The sequence below is a fragment of the Poecilia reticulata genome, chromosome 17 (genome assembly GCF_904066995.2).
Source record: "Poecilia reticulata chromosome 17, P_reticulata-male-v2, whole genome shotgun sequence".
Taxonomy (NCBI): Eukaryota; Metazoa; Chordata; class Actinopteri; order Cyprinodontiformes; family Poeciliidae; genus Poecilia; species Poecilia reticulata.
The window spans coordinates 4940251-4962317 of record NC_088846.1 but is presented as its reverse complement, the minus strand read 5'-3'; the positions used below and the strand labels follow the sequence as shown (position 1 = coordinate 4962317).

At 41.6% G+C, this 22067-nt stretch overlaps 2 protein-coding genes and 1 long non-coding RNA gene across 5 annotated transcripts in view; 1 reads left to right on the top strand and 2 right to left on the bottom strand.

Moving 5' to 3' along the window:
- Positions 1-3924: 3924 nt before the first annotated feature.
- Positions 3925-9305, bottom strand: LOC103479056 (profilin-2-like). 2 transcript variants are annotated; one of them, XM_008433265.3, is made up of 3 exons: positions 8915-9305; positions 7656-7848; positions 3925-5934 (listed from the first exon to the last, which is right to left on the bottom strand). In XM_008433265.3, exons 1-3 carry the CDS (start codon positions 9041-9043, stop codon positions 5837-5839), a joined length of 420 nt encoding a protein of 139 aa, XP_008431487.1. In that variant the 5' UTR covers positions 9044-9305; the 3' UTR covers positions 3925-5836. The 2 variants fall into 2 exon arrangements, with proteins under 2 accessions (XP_008431487.1, XP_008431486.1); XM_008433264.3 differs by having other exon boundaries at positions 3925-5595; positions 8915-9303.
- Positions 9306-12019: 2714 nt separating this feature from the next.
- On the bottom strand, positions 12020-19613 carry LOC145548097 (uncharacterized). Its single transcript, XR_014084394.1, has 3 exons — positions 19517-19613; positions 12810-12848; positions 12020-12241 (listed from the first exon to the last, which is right to left on the bottom strand). It is a non-coding gene; the product is annotated as an uncharacterized LOC145548097 (long non-coding RNA).
- The window catches only part of LOC103479057 (TSC22 domain family protein 2), a 25621-nt gene continuing 23089 nt past the window's right edge, over positions 19536-22067 (top strand). Inside the window, exon 1 of one of the 2 annotated variants that reach the window (XM_008433266.3) lies at positions 19536-21935. In XM_008433266.3, coding sequence (XP_008431488.2) covers positions 20221-21935 — 1715 coding nt within the window. In that variant the 5' untranslated portion in view covers positions 19536-20220. The remainder of the gene's footprint in view (positions 21936-22067) is intronic. The other variant, XM_008433268.3, reaches the window with a different exon arrangement.

Here is a 22067-nt window from a genome sequence, read left to right as displayed (position 1 = left end):
GGTTGAATGGCTCATGTAACTGGCCGTTCACAGTGTCAGAGTATGGTGGCTGGGAAACATCTGGAGCTTTTAAGGCTGCCTCCATCTGGATGCACACAAGCTGAAATAGCTGGTGCACTTCACTTTTAAACATTTCAGGCCATGCTAGCTGAGAAAGTACAGATGGTTTTGCGGCCGCCATCCGTTGAGAGCAAAATAAATGGAAGGGCATGTGTTCACCTTGACCCTTCTCAGACATTGTAGGATATGATGGCCCAGGTTTCTCAAGTAATCTTTGGAGATACAGTGGATAAGAATTTGAGAGCAGGGACAAAGCTTCTGCATAGATTGAAGGAAATATCTGTTCTGGAATCTGAAGGTTGCTGGCAGGTGGTTTCTGGAGAACATGTGGTGAATGCCACGAAGGTTGTATCATTCGTGGCATTGCAGGAAAAGGCAAGTGGGGGTACGACGTCTGAGGGTAAAAATGATCTGCAGATGGAGCAACTTTGGATTTTGAAGGTGCAGAGGTCTGTGGCTGTTTAGTAGTAGTGAGGTCTGGCTTTTGAAGGTAAGCATAAGGAAAACCGGGAAAATTTGTGTACAGACGCTGCCCCAGATTTGGTTTGCTTGGGATCTTCTGGTTTTGAGATATAGGAATTTGAGATGCTACTTGAGCACGAGGAAGTGTTAAAGATGGATATGATGTGGGAAATGGATACACCCATTTGCCTGGCATGTCACTTTCCTGCACAGAACCTCTTACTTGGGTCTCTGTCTGTTTGATTTGAGCTGCCAACAATGATGGACATGAAACCTTGGTTTCTACATCTCCAGCCAGCTCAAGGGAGTGCATTCCATCCTGCAAACAAATGTCACCGTTACTAAATTTCATTCCCCACCTCCTTAGAAGAATGATCTCTGTTTTAAAATTTACCTTGTTTACCAGGCAAGGTGCATAGCGCACAGAGATAACAACACCTTCTGGATGTTCAACTATACCAAATACACAGCGTTGTGCAGCTGTCAATAGGGATTCCCAGTTTCCATTTACTACACGAGGAAAAAAAAAAAAAGTCAAGTTTAATTAATAATCCATGGTCCACACCAATTTAAGAGTTCTGTTCCTTCCATAGCACACTGAATACACCCAGTGTCAATAGAGAAAGTCTACTCCAAATCATTCCGTTTCACTAAAAATAGCCGTTTTAATTGCATGCAGCCAATTTTTTAATTATTTTAAAAGTGGTAAGATGATATCATTTGGTTTAAGGCTGAAAATTAAACAGGCTAAAATGCAGACATAACCTAAGGCTCAATGTATGCATTTGCAGAAGAGATTTCAAGTTTTCACTGCTTGGTAATATTCCTGCTTGGTAATATTCCAATAAAATTTTAGAAAGTTTTTTTTTTAACTTACCGTCATCAGAAATTGGCTGCAAAGAGTGACTGGCAAAAAATGGAGTCAACATTTGACTCCATTTTTAGCAGGTTTTCCTTTGCCATTTTTAGTCAGTCACTGTTTGCAGCCAATTTCTGATGACGGTAAACAATGTATCTGCAAGTTATCACACCTAGAGAACACCACAGCCAACATAAATACTTACCATTTACTTTGATTTTTGAAGCAGATGTGATCCATTCCGTTTTCACAACCATGCCCTCAGCATGACAAGTGACCATTGGAGGGTTTTGTGACACATGTCCCAATAAAGGACATGACATTCTAACTGGTAGGCCCCACCAGAGCAACGGGAGCACATAGTAGTTCTCCTGTAATCAGAGTTTGATTACGTGATAAGCACAGCACAGATAATTCAGATGTGTAGACTATCCATAGTAGGAAACCCACCTGAATAATGACAAAGCAGCCATCATAGGGTGCTACCAAGACCAGATCTTTCCGAGTTGACCTAATTGTGTAACCACAGCTTGAGGGCAACTTTGTCAGAGACAGAGGAGACAAGTGACCTGAAAAGGACAAGACAGAGACTTCTTGAAATATCATAGCTCCCATCTGTTCCACTTATATTTCATACTAGGAACAGCTGTGCAGAAGAGTTAAAAAAATATATAAGCATACCCCGGTCCACAAAGATGAGAGATGCAGGGGTAGAGGCAGCATCGGGAACAAGAAGCTTCATAGAATCTCGCGTGCACTCAACCTTTGACTCCATTTTTAGCAGGTTTTCCATTGCCATTTTTTGCCAGTCACTCTTTTCCATTCGTTGTCTGGTTTGCCAGCCTTTTAAAATAAAGCATAGTTTAATTAAGATCTAGTACAAGTGTACTACAGTAATTAAATTTTTTTATAAGTGAAATACGTTTTAATTCTGCAACACCTACTCATGTCAGCCTGGTAGTCCGCTTCATCCAGCGTCGCCTCCGTGGAGTTGGTTCCATTGAGTTTAGAATCTTTCAGGGAGCTCTGTCCAATCAAGAGTCTTCCATGATGCAGATGACTTCTTTCAGGTTGCTTTTTGGTGTGCACTGAGGTTCCTCTAGATTCATCCAATGCCTTAAGCCTCGTCAGTTTTGCACAGTTGCATAGTGACATTAGAAACACCAGAAGTCCTAAATGTGCTAAAATTTCACTCCCCCTGCTTTCTCTACACGCCATTGAAGGGAAAGAAAAAAGAAAGCACTGCACACAGGCAAATGGCCCCAGCAGTGTCCCACGTAAGCTGACCCCTGTAGTTGGTATGTTTAAACCAGAGCACATGGCCTTAGTCCTAGTTATGGTCTGGTAAACACCTGAATACAGCAGGTGTTGACAATTTTGCTAATTAGCTCATGGACCAGTAAATAGTGACTGTTGCATGAGACAAGATGAAAGCAAAAGTTGGTACTCAGCCTATCTAGCAGCCCAATGTTTTGAACTTCAAATAAAATGTATCTTAATTAACCCATCTTCCCATAAGGGATATCATCTTCCTTCTAAAATGGTGTACAATAAGATGATACGGATATCCATAATCTTAAATGATAGAACATAAAGGATGAGACAAAAGAACGGAATATACTTAATAGCTTGCTTATCTTCTTAGGTTTTAATGTAGGGTTATCCTTTCATATCAGGCACCACCTCAGTAAATATCTAGTTTTCCAAGTACCATCTTGTTGAAATTTTCAGTTGCAAAACAGAACTTTGACATTCTTGTAACACGCATTGTTTTTAGTAAAAATCCACAAAATGGTTCCAAAAAGTTTAAATTTCAAATCAGAAAGTGAGGTTTCTCATCAACCTTGACCTAAAGATCAAATATGGCTGCCAGAGTATTTGCACTCTTCACTTGTTCTGTATCAAGTCGTTCACACGACTACAGAACCTCCTTTAGCGAATATGTTGCTCCGAACTATAAAAAAGTCCACAGAAATTGATCTGAATTTGCTTGTATTGCTAATAGTTAGCTAAATTACTGACAATATCAATGAGCAAATCCCACTTATTTTCAATCTTGAAGGTAGAACGTAATTAAGTTTGGTTGAATGTCACTCTTAAATCCAGAAAATCTAAGATGAAAACTCGAGGCGTTTCTCACCAAGTCAGATGTCTGGATACAATATCGATGTTAGCTTATTTGCACTTTTTCTCTCATAAGATCTCATACAGGGTGATAAAACCTTCCTTAGGGAACATGTTGCCACAGCATTTGATGGTACAAAAAAAAACATGTTGCCCTTTTAACTACAAATTTCAACTCCAAAAGCTCACTGGTTTTTGAACTTTGAAAATAAGTGTATACGGTCATTCCCAGATCCAAGTTCTGAAGTACTAGAACAGGTTAAACAGTCCTTCAAATGTTCAAGAACTTTTCAACAGTTTAACGTTCTCTGAACACCTTGCAAAAAGAAAATTGAAACTTTGAGACTATAGCTTATATTTTAGCCATCTGTATACAATTTGGCACACAGGGTAAAAGACTGGACATCTTGGCTCTCATCTCTGGTTGGATTACCTTTTATTTAATCTGAAGTCATGGCATTTGAAAAGAAACTGAACAAAAGGAAAAAAAAATCAAATTCAACTTAAAAGATGACAAAATATTCAAAACTTTTGCTTTGTTTTAATTCTGTACAGATCCCACAAAGTCTGGAGATTACCAATGCCAAAATATCCCTTAAGAAAGTGCCATTTAAAGTTATTTCTTGCTTGGGCAGCAGGTACAAATCCAACTCGTATTAGTATCAGATCAGAAATTGAATTTTATGGCACAGAATAGTTATTTTTCAGAAAAAAAAAGAAACCACAAGACAACTTACAAATGTTCTTATTCCAACCAACATCATTTTCAATGTTTAGTGTACACAGCATTGTTTTTAATATATTTCTAGGTACCATACTATGACAAGTTGTGAATACACTTTGATGACTAAAGCACAAGGCAAAAAACAATCCCAAGGTGTTGGAGTCCAGCAGCCTCGGTGTACAGTCTAAATGCATTCACACTGTAGTAAAAATGACATTGCCTTTGTAGTAATCAATGCACATTAAAGTTAGCAAGAAGTCAGTTAGTGAGGAAACATTTTAGTGTTGAAGTCTAAAGAAGCAGTTGCATGTTTTACAGTCATCTGAAGTCATCTCGGTGGTTTCCAGGCAGCCATCAATTGCCTCTAAGAATAAGCTAAAGTACCTCTCTTATGGAAGTTGGTCCACATGGGAGGGCGAGCTCACAAAGGTGTAGTGTTTTTATTTTTACAGCAAAAATGTACAAATGGCAGGAGAGGACAGGCCCCACCTCAACTGCCAAGAGATGAAACGTCCACTGAGACTCCAAGATGGGATCAAAAATGATAAATCGGTGTAATGATAACCTTACGTTACACTCAAAAAACAGCCCAACGCCACATCAGTTACTTTAAGACCACATTCAGGTACAATAGCAAAACAAAAATCAGGTAATGGACGGTAAAAAGAAAAGAAACAGAAGGTGGCCAATTAGGGGAAATCTGTCTTTAAAAAAAAAACAAAAAACAATAGGACTTTAAGAGAAAGGCATATGTCAGATGGTTTGGCTGAAACACTGTGGAAGGACATGGAACAGGGCTGGGTTTGCTGTGATAAAGCGCATACATGCAACTTTCATAATGCCTGCATGCTGAATATTGGAAAACATTTTTAGAGGCATCTTTTTAATAATGCTTAACAAAAAGGTATATGTATATCGATGTGTACAGAGAAAACAAGTCGGTTTACATTAAGAGTCCAAATTTATTTTTTACACTTTTATTTAAGTATGCACTTTCGCTTTTTTTTGTTTTTTAAAAAACATGTTTGGTTGATAATCTCAATAAACATGCCATAACTGTAGTGTCAAAATCATGATAAACAATGTTAAAGGGAGGGCAAAAAAAAAAATAAATAAGTGAATGAGGGAGTATAGCCAACAAAAGACTGTGTATAAAAGGAGACTGGGTAGGAAGTAACACTGTTTGCCACCTAAATCCTGGAAGTCGTGTCAACAATACGGTGAGTGGGAGTGAGCTGCTAAGTTGACCAATGGGGTGGCGAGGTTGCTTAGTATCCAGACTTCCTCAGGTACTCAGCCATTGCATGTGCTTTCTTGTTAAGATTTCCACCATGGACCGCCTCCTTCCCCATGACTAAAACCAATACTGGAGCACAAGGGGGGAAAAAATATAAATAAAAAAATAGACAAATGAACAAAACAGAAGAGCCCCACACCCCCCATACAGGATGAAGGGGTGAGAACAAAGGTGACACAGTATCTCATCACTCTTCACTGCTATTAAATGTTTCCAAAACATTTCACTGCTTGCAGGAGAAATCTTAACAGCAATATTTTTTTCTCTTCTTTTTTGTCCCTCAACTTGGATCTATGTGAGCTTTATAGCATTAAAAGCCCGAATCCCTCAAGTATTTTGCCATTGAGTAAGCCTTCTTATTCAAGCCGCCTCCATGGACCCCTTCTTTGCCCATTACAAGAACCAAAACTGAAAGAGAAAAGATGGAAAGGAAAAAAAGGATAGTTAAGAAAAGTAAAAAAGGAAAAAAAGGTAATGAAAAGGTTTTCCAGATAAGAAATGTGCACCACTTGGAATTTATAGATTCCTGTAGCATCTTATAGCAGCTACAGTGATCATGCTGCATTCCCATTTACTGTAAAAATGCAAATTGAAATTAAGAATCTTGTATAATTCATTGTTGAAGACCCAGTGACTTCTAAATTTACCCAAGTAAAATGCAGCCACAGGACTTATTTGTACCGCTTCATAGTAAGAAATGAATAAACCACAAAGTGACGACACACAATGCTTGCCATAAGGTGCAACATTTAACTAATGCTCATTTAACAAAACATCATGCACAAGAGTCAGGAGAAAGGGGAAAAAAAGTTAGAAAGTTAAAACAGTTTCTTTCTAATTCTGCTAACTAGAGGCAAACTCATGTGGCAAATTCATCTGCTAACCAAGACTTCATCATACTGCAAGAAAGTTTGCAGCCATTTTAAAATCGATTCTGCTTTGCTTTCATGTAAATTAAGCCTTTCAAGGCTTTTAGCTTATACATCTAAATACATCTAAAACACAGGCCAGACCAAGTCATTACTTAAAGACCCTTTTAACATCCCATCCTCCTCATAATTTGAATGTGGAAATAATTGAACTTTTTTTTTTTGGAAGAATTTTACATTTGGCTCAGACTTGATTAATTTGTTGAGCATAAGTCATTAATTCCTAAACACTGATTATGACAAACCTGAAAATACAAAAAGGAGTCAAGATACTTGTTAGTTACTTCTTCAAACAATCCAATTTAAGGAAAACCTTAGAAATAAAGCTTTATACTAAATGAAGGCTGTGAAGGTCATCTTCTACAGACAGGATACAATCTGCTTATGCAACAAAATCTCGCTTCAAAATTTCTGAAGCATCCCTTTATTGGACTTCAGTCTGGATTAAGATGGTTGGACTGTCCAGGAGCAGACAAGTCCAGGATCAGAAATGTCAAACGGTGACAAACCCTGTCATGTTTGTTTGCTATCAGAACATTCTAGGCTGGTTTATTAAGGACGATCAGGGAGGGTCATTGTTGCAGACCATAGCCTTCAGAGTCCTCTATGTAAAAAAACAAAACAAAAACAACAACAAAAAAAACACTAGTTTATATGCAAAGAATCTAATATTGGTGAATAAAGTGCTATGATTTTTTTCAAGACTGAAGTTGTTTAAAAGTGGCCTGTTCCTTAACCTCTGACTAACCTAAAGTTGTTAAATGGTAAGCTGCACATCAGATATTAACGCCTGGCTTTCCTTATAGAACCCGACTTTAAAAGGTTTTTTCAAAGTATTTCCCCCTCAACTATGCCATTTAACAAGAACTACTGCTGTTGTGTCTGAGGGCTAATTAGATGCAACAATAAATCTTGACAATGAGGTTAATTAAGAATTCAAAATGAAGTGTTTTAAATGGTTACATTAAAAGAAAAATATTGTTTTAATCCTCATGCTAGATGCTCACAAATATCACGAAATTAGCCTTTTGATGACTAAGGTACATTTACTTTGTTAGATTACATTTACTGTCCCCATTATATTAATACAAATTTGGGGATGTTAATGCTTGAGGTTTTCTTAAGTATTTAAGTAAAGTAAATAAATAAATAAATCTCTGGAAATTTCTGGAACCCAACCACATACAAGTTTAATTTTACCTTTTCCAGCTCTGCCTACAGAAATGTTATATGTAGGTTCTCCTCCCTGGCTCTTTGTCCGGATGTCCATCGTCCAGTCGCCATCATCCTGCAGGCTGTCTCTAAGGACGGAACACTTCTTTGAGCCCAGAGTGAGACCATTTGTGTAAAACGACTCCCTATCCTTTCCGACGAGGACATCAATTTCCTGAGACTGAAAGACAAAACACACACACAAAAACAACAACAACAAAAAACAATTGGATTAAGATAAGTTTTATTTTTAAATCAAGAAGAAAAAAAAAGTGCTGCAGCTTCTTTGATAAAGGTAGCCGTTTTACTTGATACAGAAAGTTACAAAATTATTGCCATTTATGTCTAAAAGGCTCAGAGGTGCATCAAAACGCAAGCTATTGTTTAAATGTTTAGGCAAGCAGTTTGGAAGCACTTAGTTCAAATCCATTTAATGTATTGGGGGTGGGTCTGGCTGCCTTAAAGGTGCATCTCTGAAATAGATGCAGTTTTAATTTTGCACATTGATTTTGTTGGGAGTCATGCATTGCTGCATGCAGTACCTGTAGATGCAGCACAAGCACTCTGTTAAAATGAGATTCTCTAATCCTTGCATATTTGAAAGATTGATTAGTATATATATATTTATTTATTTATTTTTTCCATCGAGTGTCGCTATGCACCAAGATCATTACATAAAACGAAAAGGTTCGTTTCCTTTTAGCTTACAATGCAAACAGGTGGGTAGTCTGACTGAACATAAAGGCGTGTACCGTATGCGCTTTACTAGCCAGACATTAGCCCGAGTTAGCCTTTTTGAACCACAGGTAGCCGGTAAAGTAGCAGCTTAACTTCAGCTAATCGAAGCAGCTGCGCGCACAAAAGCATGCACGTTCTGCTGCCAGACACCGTCTGCTAGCAGCTTTTAAATTAGCTGCACGTTCACTGCTGGAGCTCCAAAATCTGTTAAAACGCTATACAGCAGCAAATAATTTAAGGTCCGCACCCTGTCATAATAACTGAAGTCTTGTCACAGAAGATTTAATATAGCAATTTTTCCCTAGCATGTCTAATATCCAACGCAGGCCACCTGCAGATAAGCTAGTTAGCCCAGTGGGCTAGCTCCGTACCATTAGCTCTGTTCAGTTAAAGCCTGCGAGATAACGGTTTTAGCGCTACTGAGCGTCCGCGTGGGGAAGCGCGCGCCAGTAATGGCAACTATCAGCACCGGTTCTCTCCAATATTTTATCTTTTTTTTTATTACTTACCGTGATATTGTTGAATGTACCACCGGCATGCGCTGCCCAAACATATTTGGCGTCTGTATACCCAACAATGGCGCTATCCTGACAGCTGCCATCGGCCATCAGGTTTTCCACGTAGCTTTGCCAAGACATATTCAAGAAACTGACGCTATAAATTTATATATAAAAAAAAGACTATAGCTTCGCGGGTAATGTTACCAAAAAAGAGACAGAGTCGGGAAGGTGAAAGATATCTCCAGGCAAATTTAGAGTCTCCAATCTAACCCACACTTCGACGTTGACCAACGCGAAGGCTGGGGCAGCAAAGAAAGCCAGGGCAGTGAGGCGGCGGCTGGGTGTAGTCCGTATCAGATCACTCCGCACAATGAGCTCCCTGGCGCTTTTATGGCAGCACGCGGTGGAATAAAGAGGGACTTATCAGCTCAGCCAAGAGTCAGTGCTGTGGGTCAGAGGCGGATGCACATGTGCTCATTTTATTCATTTTCATTATGCTATATACACCAGTGTTTTCACGCTGTATAATAAGGTGACAAAGACTGTCTAGCCAGACGTTGTGCCGTGTAAGGTACTAGTGCATGCAGACAACTAGAGTCGGGATTTTAAAATTGTTACCCACTTTTTTTTTTTTTTTTGTTAAAATTGCCATCCAGTGGTGTGTTTGCTCACTAGAAAATTTCGACTGACAATGAAAAATATTGCTCAGAAATTAAATGTACATTTTCACTGCTGGATTTCCTAGAATTATTATTTTTATTAGACACAAATTACGCTGAAGGGAAAAAACTGCAAACTCTACTTTGTGTGTATTTTCCTTGGTGACATCATTAGAGGTAAGGGATTCAAGCGATTCGTTTTTGTTCAGTTGCTTGAATCGAGTCACTCTCTTCACTATTCTTCAATAGTAAGAAGTGACTATTAGTTCTACCTTTGGATGTGTCATAATCCCTTTGGAAATGGATTAATTCTAAATTATCCAACTAACCGTCTACAGTAAAAATATATATGACTGATGACAGATGTCTACCACCATAGGTAGAGTTTATCAGGGGCTATCCTCTTACATTGCGCCACCTTTACAAACACTTATTTTCTCAAAGGTTTTTCATTCTGTATGTGCAAGCCTACGATTTTGTCCAAACACATTTTTTCACAATTTACATACCTTGTGTGCTTCTGTTACTCTATTTTTTGTGGAAGTCCAAATTAAGTTTATGTAGCCATATTTGCACTTGCACTCTTGTTCTGCCTAAAGAGAATTACATTTTGATTCAAATGTTAAATAGCAGCTACATGGGAAGATTTGGGGCAAAACAGACAAATAAGACTAACAACCAGGCACACACAATGAGACATAACCGGTTAACCTGACAGTCATGTTTTTTACTGCAGGACTGTGGCTCAAAGCTGCTGTCTGTCCAGGCAGGTTACAGTGAGGTTCAAAGCATATTTACCTTTTTCTTAATGATTACTGATGTGTTGTTTCCTTAATTTGGTCTCTTTTAACATTTTCAAAGTCATGCAGCAGTTCTGCAGGGATAATAGTTGGAGCTTTAAAATGATCTCAATAGATTGCACCAACCAAACCAAACAAATTTTTAAACAGCACGGTTAAAAATGATTGATCATGGAATCTAGCTTTACAAACCGCGTCCACGAAGTTCATAGTTGCCAAAATGTGTGCAGTTTTTTTTTCTAATTCAGCTCAAAAGTCTTGCAGCAGCTGTACAAAGGGGCGGTGCAAAATACAACTGAAAAACCTGGGGCCACAGAGGTTGCGCGGGGCTCTTGTGGGCGTCCATCCCTCTTCACCCCCTTCTGGGGTTAGCTCATCAGGTGTTGTGATGCCTGCCCTGGTCCTTCTGAGTTTTGACTGCCAGATGTGTTGGGTGCTTTGGGGGGGGTGCAGTCTCCCCTGCTTGGTGCTGGGTGGTCTTGCTTTCAGGTGTTGGGGGGAGCATTGGGGTACAGAGGAGTCTGGGTTATAGGGTTGATGAAGATGTGGCAGGGTCAGGGAAGACTGGTGCCCTGCATCTCTCCCTGTGTGTCTTTCCCTTGGGGGCTGCTGCTCCTTTGCTTCGTTGATGACCTACCTCCATTTATGGTGTATGGCTGACCTGGGGTGGTGCCTGGTGTCTGTCTGGGGCTGTTTTGGCCTTCTGGAGTTGAGTACAGCTGTCCTTTGATGCCCTGGGGTGCTGTGGCTTGCAGACCTTCCACCATCCTCGCCACTAACAACTGTGCAATTCCAGTCGACAAGTTTGTCCACATACAACCTCTCCAACACAAAGGCAATTATTTCGACACATATGTCACCAACTTCTTTTACTCATAATTTCTCATTGTTTGTGTCGCTGGTCAAAGAACAAGAGTGTTTGTTTGTGTCTGCAGGGGCTCACACTTTGTGCCAACAAATATTTAAGACATCTTTAAAAATTATCCACGTCACGAACAGCACCACATACAGATGTTTCTCTACTTACTCCTCAGTTGACAGTGGAACAGAGTCGTGTGACTGCTTTTGGGCAGTCTGGTCAGAACACACAAATTCAAGCAAATTCAATCCAGTCTACCATTTATGGGTCAGAAGCCACTAGGACCAGTGATTACAGACCCAGGCTAGTGCAGCCCTGAGAGGCTCAATTATTTTATCTAATTGAGATGCAGTTGTGGCACTTTCAGACACAACTGCAAAAGTTTAGTGTTGTGGAGAGGCTTTCATGCAACCCCTGCTAGGATCAAATGTGAAGCTAAAATGTTAAAAAGATCATTTTTTTCCCAGCAACAAGACACCCAATCAGTAATAGTTGACATGGACCATTTGGGTAGTTGCCCAGGTTGGCAATTAGAAAGCATGCTGTACAAGCACAAGGAAATAAATGATTGTTCCCCTTAATTGTTGTGATTTCAGCTATTTTTCTGCCCCACATGCGGCATCAGAGGCAGTTCTGGAATAGGTAAAAGGTTTACTTAAAGAACATGGTCAAATCTGCAAAATAATGAGTCTGGTTCTCTGGTTTTCTCAGGAAGGTCTGGAGAGAAAGAGAAGAGTGACTAGCAGTTGACGAGCAGCATGATGCAGATTATTCAATGGCAGGTTTGAGCTTACGATTCAAAGAAGAAGTTTCAACATGGAGAGGGAAATAGGATCTGTGGAGGTACGTTTCTGTGCAGGTTGAAACTTACGATTATTTGTTTTTCTGAGCAGGGTAAGTTGGAGAGCAGACAGGTGACGGCTGAAGGCGATCACACGGAGGAAGACGACCATGAAACACAGAGATGGAAGGTCCAGAATAAGCAGCCAGTGAGATGTGAGAACCACCAGAGTCCAACCTGTGAGGTGCCCGGGGTGAGTAGTAGGCAAGGAACAAAGAAGGCATTTAAAAAAACCAAGAAACTCTTAGGAAGTTACACTCAGGAGTTGGCTTGACTCTACCAGTGATGGTTAAGCACTGGTAGAGTGCTTAACCGTCAAAACACTGTTTTAGCCAAACAGTGTTTTGTTTGGCTAAAAACCAAAGCCAAACAAAACACTGACTGCCGTCAGGTATGTAGCCAGCAGCAGGTGGAAAACCAAAAAGGATCCTCTGTTCAGGAAAGATTACACACCCACAAAAACACACAAAAACAGATTCTAACATAAATTACTTTTGTTTTGCATTGTGTAGCAAATGGGGAGTTGTCCCACTAAAAGCTAGCTACTGAGAGAAGGAGATTAGGTTATTAGCCTGGTAAAAAAACAGCCCCATGTTCTACACTTTGTTTTGTACAGAGGGTCTCGACTGTGGACTATTGAAAATCAATTGTTTTCTGGAGGTTTGGAATCTGTTGGGGTTTTAAATTTTACCCAAGTCTCAAACGTTTGCCCATTATAATGCACGAGTTTGACGCTAAAGCTTACCGGAAATTGCTTGGGCTGTAAGTAACCATCTCCCACCCACTGCGAACAGAAAAGTGAAGACCGAAGATGACTGTTAATGTTAATTCAATATTTGAAATCGTAGTCAACATGTACTGGATGGCTTTATCCACTTCCTCTGCTGTCATCACCAAAACTACAGCCAGGCTACAATTCTGAAACAGTACAGAAAATTGTTGACATCATTCACAACTTCTCCTTCTGTTCACCGATTGGCCCAGTTCAAATACTATCGAAGGAGTCAAGCTTAATGGGAGAAAACCCAGACTCAGTGGTGATGTGAGATTAGAAGCAAGCAGAATAGCGTAGGCAATGGCCAGGCTAGGTCTACGCTGCATGGCACTGTATTGTATTGAATTCCCTGAATAAAGTTGGGTTAGTTAAAACACATCAGTTTATTATTGTTCAAAAAGTTTTTTGTTAGTTTGCACTGGTCCATCACATAAATATACAATAAAATAAATAAAACTTTTAGGGTATAATGTGGAGGGAAAAAAGTGGCATAAATCCATTTACAAGGCCGTGTAAATCTTCTGACCAAACAGCAAGAAATTTTGATTGAGAGAAAAGAAGAAGGTGGTAGTTACAGCTGACCTACAGAGGAACATCAGAGGAGGATGGGTGGATGATTGGAGGCAGATGTCAAGGGAGTTTACTCACCACTGTCTTAAAGTTGTTTTTATTCGTCTTACTTGGAAAGGAACAAAACGAAAAACACCAGAAAAAGAATAAAAGGCAAATACCCTCTTTGGCCAGCAGAGGGAGTGCTGGCTCAAAAATGGACAGAAACCTATCTGTCTAAATAATGCGGTTTTAGTTGCACCTTTTGAAATAACATTATTCTAGACGTCCTGGTCATGCTCCTATTTTTCCATTAAACTTTACTCGTACTTTGCGTTTTGTTTTTTTTTGTTTGTTTTAAACAACTGTTGCACTTACCTTAATGCATACCTCCTACGAAAGTTAAACATGTCTAGTTTCTTTCTAAAATTTTGGGTTTTTTGGACATTTCTTTTAGCGTCTTGCAGCCTTCCTTCAGGGTAAACATGCTTGCACAGTGTGAATGGGCACGTTGGCAGTCGTTTTAAATGTCCCCCATCTATGGATTATTTTCTGTACGGCAAAATATGGGTTTAGTCTTTTGAGCGCTCTTTAAATCCCCTATATCAGACTCGCTACAGTTTTCTTCTTCTTTTTTTATTTTTTACAAAAGGTCTCCCAACAGTCAGGGACCAAAATATTTTTTTTTTCTGTGGTTTGAATTTAATTGACTTTTTTCCATGTTAGTTTTACAAAAACATTTTAAAGGGTATTTTCTACCTCCTTGTTTCCTTACATATAGCTTTTCAGTATTTCAGTATATATCCTGCACAGCAATGTGAGACCAAGCTGGTGACCAGTGCAGGGAGGAAATACCAGACTGTTGTCTCATTTTTGACTGTGCTGCTCAAAGCCGAGCTCACACAAATGCATTTCCCTCACAATTCAATTCAAATTCTACGATACTTCGTTGATCCCAAAGGGAAATTTTACATTACAAACGTGGTGCCACTTTATGGGAAATAAACTGGATTGCCAAGAGGCATTGTAGCAGCAATGAAACACTCGACCAAACACTCATTCTTTTTACCTTTTTTTTTTATGTAAAAAAAAACGCACAAGATAAATGTCTGACAAATGAAGGGAAACATTTGAGAAAACTGTGAGAAACCAGCCAAAGTAGTTGTACACAGAAAAGACTAACTAGAACCATAATTTAGACCAAAATAGAAAAAAAAAAAAAAAAAGTTGGGCTGTGGATGACTGGTTGAAAGTTGGATTCAGCGATACAACCATGAACTGAAAGTAGGATTTGGTAATGAGCATTTCATTTCTTCAGAATGATGATGATGCAACTTTCAAGTGAAGAAAAGTGTGTTAAAACTCCTCCTCAGCGAAGGCAGATCAACAACAGCTTGGATCTCAATCCGGCTGAAAACTGATGGTACAAACTGATGAGATGCCTGTCCTGCAAATATCACAAGTGAGCTTCTTTTCTTAAGTAAAGTCTCATTGAATAAACCAAGTACTGCCATCATTTTTTCTTACCTCAACACTGATTCATCCCAGAATTGTTCCTTCTACTTGATCTAGCCAAAAGACATAAAAACGTATACCAGCAACTTCTGTGATTCATTTATGTTTTACCACAAAACAAACATAACTGAACATCCTTTAAGTGTACTGATTCCATATTTTCCCCTCAGGGGTTGTATATAGCTGAGCAAACATTCCCATCAGGAACTGCGCTCCTAACACAGGACAGAATGTCAGGACCCCTGTGGGACTGAATCCTCCACACTGACCATATTAGCTGTTACAGGCTCTCGTGAAATGTACAGACTGAATGCAAATAAAGGGATTAGAAAAATAAACAAGGCAGCGCCCCTTTAAAAATCCACCCTTTAGTTTTTATGAGGCTGCTGCAGTGAGCTTCTTTAGAGATGTTCTGGTGATAAACACCACTGGCACTAACACTGCAGTGCATAGAAGTACAGAGCCAGAGTTGATGCCTTCAGGTAACCTCTGGTTACATTTTCTAAATATAATCTAAGAAAGGTACAGTTCATGAATGCACTGTACCTTGAAAAAGTATTCATATCCCCTAGCCCACAGATCTTAATGGATTTTGGAAGGAATATACCTTTCATTTTTCTTAACAAAAAATCTATTTAATAAGCTGCAGAGTCAGATTTCCCACTTTGAATGTCCCTGAATTTATCCAACGCTGACTTTGAGATCTAATATGGCAGTTCCTTGAATCAACAATAGTACTGACAGCACACATTAATGTTGCAATAAATAAACCGGATTTAGCAAAATGATAATTTCTAGAGATGTGCCGATCAGGTTTTTTCCTGCAGATTCTGATCACCCATGAGTGCCGATCACGGCCGATCACCAATACCGATCACATAATTATTATTTTTTTTTCAATCATAAACACTACCGGTTACATTATGTGGAAAAAGGAACCATGAATTCACCTTAATTTAGACAAAAACTTGTTTTTAGTAACTTTTTCCAAGAAGAAAACTAAACAAAACAAGCATTGTGCAAATTGTACTGACTGATAACATATGAAGGCTCTGAAGAGGCTAAATAATGCAAAGAATCAAAATAAAACCTCTCAACATTGCCAAAAAATTCAAGTATAAAACTTAACATTCAAAGGCAAATACAGGATTCAAGATTGAAGATTCAAGAGACTTTATTGTCATTCACATCACGTGTTACATGAGGTGGAACGAAATTGAGTCACGGCCCCAGTTACATCCAAATATAAAGTATAAAATATAAAAACTAGCTACAAGATCAAATTGTTATAAATAGGAAAAATATTTACAAATATATAAAAACAAGAAGTAGAAAAATGAAATGTATATTAATAGGAATGTACAAAATGGATGAAGTATGAATAATGTAGCAGCATGGGAAGATAAATTTAGCAGTGCAACATTTTAAAGTGTCCGAGTGTAAAGTGCAAATACAGTGTCATTGGGGGGGTTAGGGGTTGAAGTGACCAAGTTATTGTTAGGGACAGTGCAGTGAGAGAGACTGAGAGGAGTTTGAGAGTCTCACAGCTTCTGGTATGAAGCTGTTTCTCAGTCTGGTTGTCCTGCATTTGATGCTCCGCAGCCTCCTGCCTGAGGGTAGCGGGACAAAAAGTGAGTGTGCTGCTGAGTGGGGTCCTTCATGATGCAGGAGGCCCTTTTCCTGCATCTGGAGGTGTAAGATGTCTGTGGTGGTGGGGAGGTTGACTCCAACAGTCCTCTGTGCAGCCTTCACTACTCTCTGCAGAGCTTTCCTGTCTGCAGCAGAGCAGCTACCGTACCACACGTTGATGCTGGAGCACAGCACGCTCTCCACCACACATCTGTAGAAGGAGGTGAGGACTGAGCTCCCCAGTCCTGCACGCTTCAGCCGCCTGAGGAAGTAGAGCCGCTGATTCGCCTTCCTGACCAGAACGGAAGTGTTGTTGCTCCAGGTGAGGTTGTTGCTCAGGTGCACACCCAAGTACCTGTAGCTGGAGACAACTTCCACCGCAGATCCTCCGACGAGCAGGGGGAGGTGGGCGTGTCTGCTCCGTCTGAAGTCCACAATCATCTCCTTCGTCTTCTTGACGTTGATGCAGAGGTTGTTTTCTCTGCACCAGCCCTCCAGGTGTTCCACCTCCTGTCTGTAGCTGGACTCATCACCGTTTGTGATGTTTTACAAACGGTGATCCATTACAATAAACAATCCTGAGTTACTGAATGAAAACTTGATAGCATGGCGGCTAGCTGATTACTGCTAGTTCTGATTGGCTGTTTCTGACTGAGCGTAGTAATTATGCAGAACAGGGAGGAGATCGATATTTTTTTCAGAGATTATCTGTCTCATGTTAGGACAGCAAAAGTTTGTAAAATTTATTTTATTATATAACATTTATTTTTTGTAAAATTTATCTTACAAAAAATTTTTAAATTATGTAAAATTATTTTTTTTTAGGTTAGATGCTGCAGCTTTAAGCAGAGGTTCGGTGTGAGAGTCACTACCAGGTGGAGCAGAAGCGGCGCTCCGTCTGTGAAATATTACTACCTGTAGCGCGGAGCGGCGGTTCAACAGTGAGAGCAGGACCAGCGTCTTACATCGCAGCTCGAAGAGTTAAATCATTTTGCGGGTTATTTGTTTAGCTTTCTGACCGTCATGTTAATCCGGGTGAGAGTTTGTAGCTGTGCGCTGCTTTACCTGCTATCTGATCCTCCATATGTCTTTTTTACTGCAGTGAGCCTCGATGTAGCCAAACTCCGTCAAGTATGCCATTGTTTTTATGCCGTATTAGATTCGTCGTGTTGATGCATTTTGACGTGCTTCAATTTTCCGCTGCAACAAGCAAACTTCCCTATTCACTCAGTGCGTTATAGTTTCACATCGCTTAGGATTTGTTGCTGCGCGTTTGCGCAGAGTGAAGAAAATAGGAGACCAGCTGCACAGGCAGGCTGCGAAATGAGAAGCAGGTGATCGGTTTGTGTGATGGGCAACAAGAGACCGTGATCGGCGATCACCAATCATACACTTTTTCACGGAAATCGGCCGATTATGATCGGTGGCCGATCGATCGGCACATCTCTAATAATTTCCATCCGTAGTCTCAAAATACAAACACAAGATACAAACATTCATACAATTTCATACCTAAAAATAGAAAGTCAAGTAAAAACAAAGTATATGTAGTCAATTAAACCTATTTCAAGAGGTTAAAACATTAATGTTTTTTAATGTTTGTACAAATGTCAGTTTTTCTAGTAAATTGCGGTGAAAAACATGCTTATTTTTTAAGACACAAGTCAGACTGCATCTAAAATCAGTGTTACTGTACATACGGCGCCTGCAACTCTAAACTGAACAAATTAAAAGTGGTGTTTGCTTATGGAAAGTAAACCTTAAAACGGTGGTTGTAAGAGGTACTATACGAATGAACAACGGCTAATTGGGTGTCGCCATATTGGAATCTCAACTTCTCCGACTATTCTAACTAGAACACTGTTAACTCAGATGTAACATAATTCTCAGCTCCGAGTTCGGACTTATAAGGTAATGCACCATAAAAGTGCATGCTACACTTTTCAGATTTTAAGTTGAACCCAAATATTTACATACACCAAATAAAAAGACATACTGATTTTTCTCACTGTCTGAAGATAAATCAAACCTCTTGTTTTAGGTTAGTTAGAATTACACAAATTATTTCTATTTGCTAAATGCCAGAAAACTTGGTGTCTTCTGGGTGTGGCCTTAAATTACATCCACAGGTTTGCCTCCAATTAACTGAAATATGTCTATTAAGTTTGTGGAAGGAAATCAAAAAAGGTTTGACCCAGATCATACAGCTTTGATACTGATCAAATGTGTGTAAACAAGAACATCTAAAAAAAAAAAAGTTCTAAGTTTTCTTGCTTTTAGCAAATAGAAATAATTTTGGTAATTCTAACTAACCTAAAGTCTGCAATGGACTGCCGAAATGTCTCGCTGGAGATAGGCACCAGCATCGCCAACCCCACCACAGACAAGGATGGATGGATGGATGGATGGATGGATGGATGGATGGATGGATGGATGGATCTAACCTAAAGTAAGAAAAGTAGGGTCTGATTTAACTTTAACTTGAACTCGCACAGTAAGAAAAAAGTATGTCTTCTTATTAGATATATGTAAATATCTCATTTCAACTGTACATCTGAAGAAAAAAAAAAGAAAGAAAAAAGAGAATAACGGGAAAAATTATATGCGGCATGTTGTGTGGGTCTATTAAATAAAATATGAATACGGTATAATTGTGGCAGAATGCGAAAAAGTTCTGGGTTGTGAAAACCTGTGTCACTGCACAGGAAAACATTCACATATTTTATGCTAATGTCTTTATGCATTAGATAGTTATAATAATAGATCTATAAATGCTTTAAATGATTAGTGCATGCAAAATATATTTAAAGTAAAGTAAGGTAAGAACTTGAGATTACCTCAGTCATATTCACTGTTTGCTAACACATATAAGTTGATTAGTCATTCGATAATAGCAATTTTTCCGACGGTTCTTGAAAGCAGCAGGAGGAGTGATTCACAAACTGGCCGTACGTAAACACTCCTGCGCTGAGCTCGCTGCTTACCCACGATGCAGCGCGGTTCCACACAACATAGCCATCTTGTCAGGAGAGAGGGAGGGGGCTGTCGGCGCTGTTAAGATTATCACTTGTTTCAAGCGGAACGTTTTGAGGTCTGTTCGCTCTTCCACTATAGATAGTAACAAAGTAAAGTGTTCTCGACGGACGTCTTGACGCCAGTGAAGTAGCTGAGACGTAGGTGCGCTTTCGTGAAGATGTCTCGTATACTTGTACCGACGTAGAGGGGGAGTGTGCGGCGGCAGCCACTTGGCTTGAATTGTTAGCTAGCTCACTGAGTGAAGGGCTGCGGGGCCTCCTTAGCTCAAAGTAGCTCCTGCAGCTGGGCAACACTCTGCGACAACGGCCGGCCGACGAGTGGACAGCCGGGGAAGTAGCAGGCCGGTCCGGGCTGACTTTAAATTCTGTACCAGTCGTCGTCCAAGCAGCTTTCGGCGGTGTCAGGACCCCTACTGCTGGACAAGGAGACGCGGAGTTTGGCGTTCAGCTTCATGAAACGCAACAGGAGACCGAGAGAGGAAGAGGATGGCGCAGATTCATCTTGATTACAGCTAAATAGGAAGAGGAAAACCAGACCCGAGTGTTGGAAATAAGACGGAAAGCTTCCACCAGCTCGCTTCTTTTTGAAGGGAGGAGCAAAAACAAACAAAAAAAAACCCAGCCATACGGGACCCGGAATCCGACTGGCCAACATGTCGAAGATGCCGGCCAAGAAGAAGAGCTGCTTTCAGATCACAAGCGTGACTCAGGCCCAGGTAGCGGCCGTGGGGGCCGCCGACGACACCGAGAGTCTAGACGACCCGGACGAGTCGAGAACTGAGGACATGTCGTCGGAAATATACGACGTGTCGCGAGCTGAGTACGAGCCCGCGTGCGAGAGGAGTTCCTCCGACGAAGCTCTGAATAACGTCGGAGAGGCGGAGGCGCCAGCAAACGCCCCTCAGGCCACTCCGCCGCCTGGGCCGGGAGGTAACACGACCGAACTGAGAAAGGTTGTAGGCTCCGGTTCGGTTCATGGCGGTCAGAACCAGCTGGGGATTACCCTGACACCTGGGTTACCCCCCATGACTCCGCCTGGAGGGGTCCAGCATCAGCTGCCTGCTATAGCCAGCCCCAGCGTGTCAGCCAACACCTCCCAGCCTGCTGCAGGGTCCAGCTCTGCCACCTCCACGGTGAGCTGCTCATCACGCTTCCGGGTCATCAAACTGGATCATGGTACCGGAGAACCGTTCCGGAGAGGCAGGTGGACATGTACAGAGTTCTACGAGAAGGACACGGGGACTGACAACATAAGACACGGCAGTGTAACCCTGGACCCTGCTGCAGAGAGGGACAGCGGGCTTGGACCTTCAGTGGGGTCCACAGTGTCCCCGGCTACTCACTCTGGTCCCGGTTTGGGGTCCATGGCGGAAGGGTCTCAATCTTCGCTACCGCCGCAGGTTCTACATCAGAGCTACAGCAGCCAGCAGCATGCAGGCAGCACTTCAGCCACACACACTTCCTTCTCCAGTGTGAAACCCGTAACCCTTCCTTCTCAGTCATCCATAGGAGGTCTTCAGCCTCATGCGGCTCAGAGCGTGCTTCCCGTCGGACAGAACGGTCTGCCCCACTCTGAGATCCACATACAAAAATCCCCAATGATGCCTCCTCCTTACGTGCCCCAGCAGTCGGTTCCCGGAGTCCACCTGATCACCAGCCAGTCGTCTGGACTGGCACAGCACCAGACAGAGTATTACCCGCAGCCTCAGCCTGCGTCCATACCTGCAGGACTTCCTGGGGGACAACAGGCTCTTCCGGTGTCGAGCCTCTCTGCTGCAACCGGCGGACACATCCCGACTCCAGCTTCTGGAGTGAGTCAGGCTGGAGATGTCGGCGCAGCGGTGGCGGGGGCTGTATCTGCCGGACCACCAGCGCCTCAGACTGTAGGGTTCGGAGTCCCCGTGGGGCCCATTTTGCTCCCGCTTCAGACTGCGAGTCAGTACGCCCCAGCCGTACAACCTCAGCCCATGGGCCACCCCGCGGCTACCGGTGTGCAAAACGTGCCTGCAGTTGGAGTGGGTTCCAGTGCACCCGCGGGCGCTGCCGCCGCCGTCGCCGCTGCTGCTGCTGCTGCCGCCGCTGTGCTCAGTGCCTCCAGTGCAACCATGCCAAATGCTACGACTTCCAGCTTGCCTCCTGGTTTGATAGCCCACGCCAAGACTCCAGGGATACTGGGGGTGCAGGGCCTCCCCGCCACCGGGTTTGGACAGGTGGAGGCAAGCGGAAGGAAGTCAGAGGGAGCGGCACAGTCTCCGGTTGTGTCTGGGAGGGACGTCGGGAAGCCCTTCATGCCTGAGACCCTGCAGCTCTCCACTCCTACTGTCACAAGCCTGTTTGGAATCCTACCTGTCGACGGGGAGGAGGACAGGTAACACATTCCTGCTTTCTTATGTGAAGTGTTTGCAGGTTCTCTCGAGTCCGACAGGATCGTCGACTGTGGCGTTTCTCCCCGTTAGAAACTCAGTTCAGGAACATAAGTTGGAATGAAATGTACCGTGCA

What these genes read in the sequence shown, in the direction of transcription:
- LOC103479056 (XM_008433265.3), bottom strand. Translation starts at nt 9,043, where the DNA reads ATGTCTTGGCAAAGCTACGTGGAAAACCTGATGGCCGATGGCAGCTGT. An exon ending in GTACATTCAACAATATCACG is followed by an intron (nt 7,849 to 8,914) that starts GTAAGTAATAAA and finishes TTTGTCTTTCAG; the next exon opens with TCTCAGGAAATTGATGTCCT. An exon ending in TGTAGGCAGAGCTGGAAAAG is followed by an intron (nt 5,935 to 7,655) that starts GTAAAATTAAAC and finishes TTTCTCTTTCAG; the next exon opens with TTTTGGTTCTTGTAATGGGC.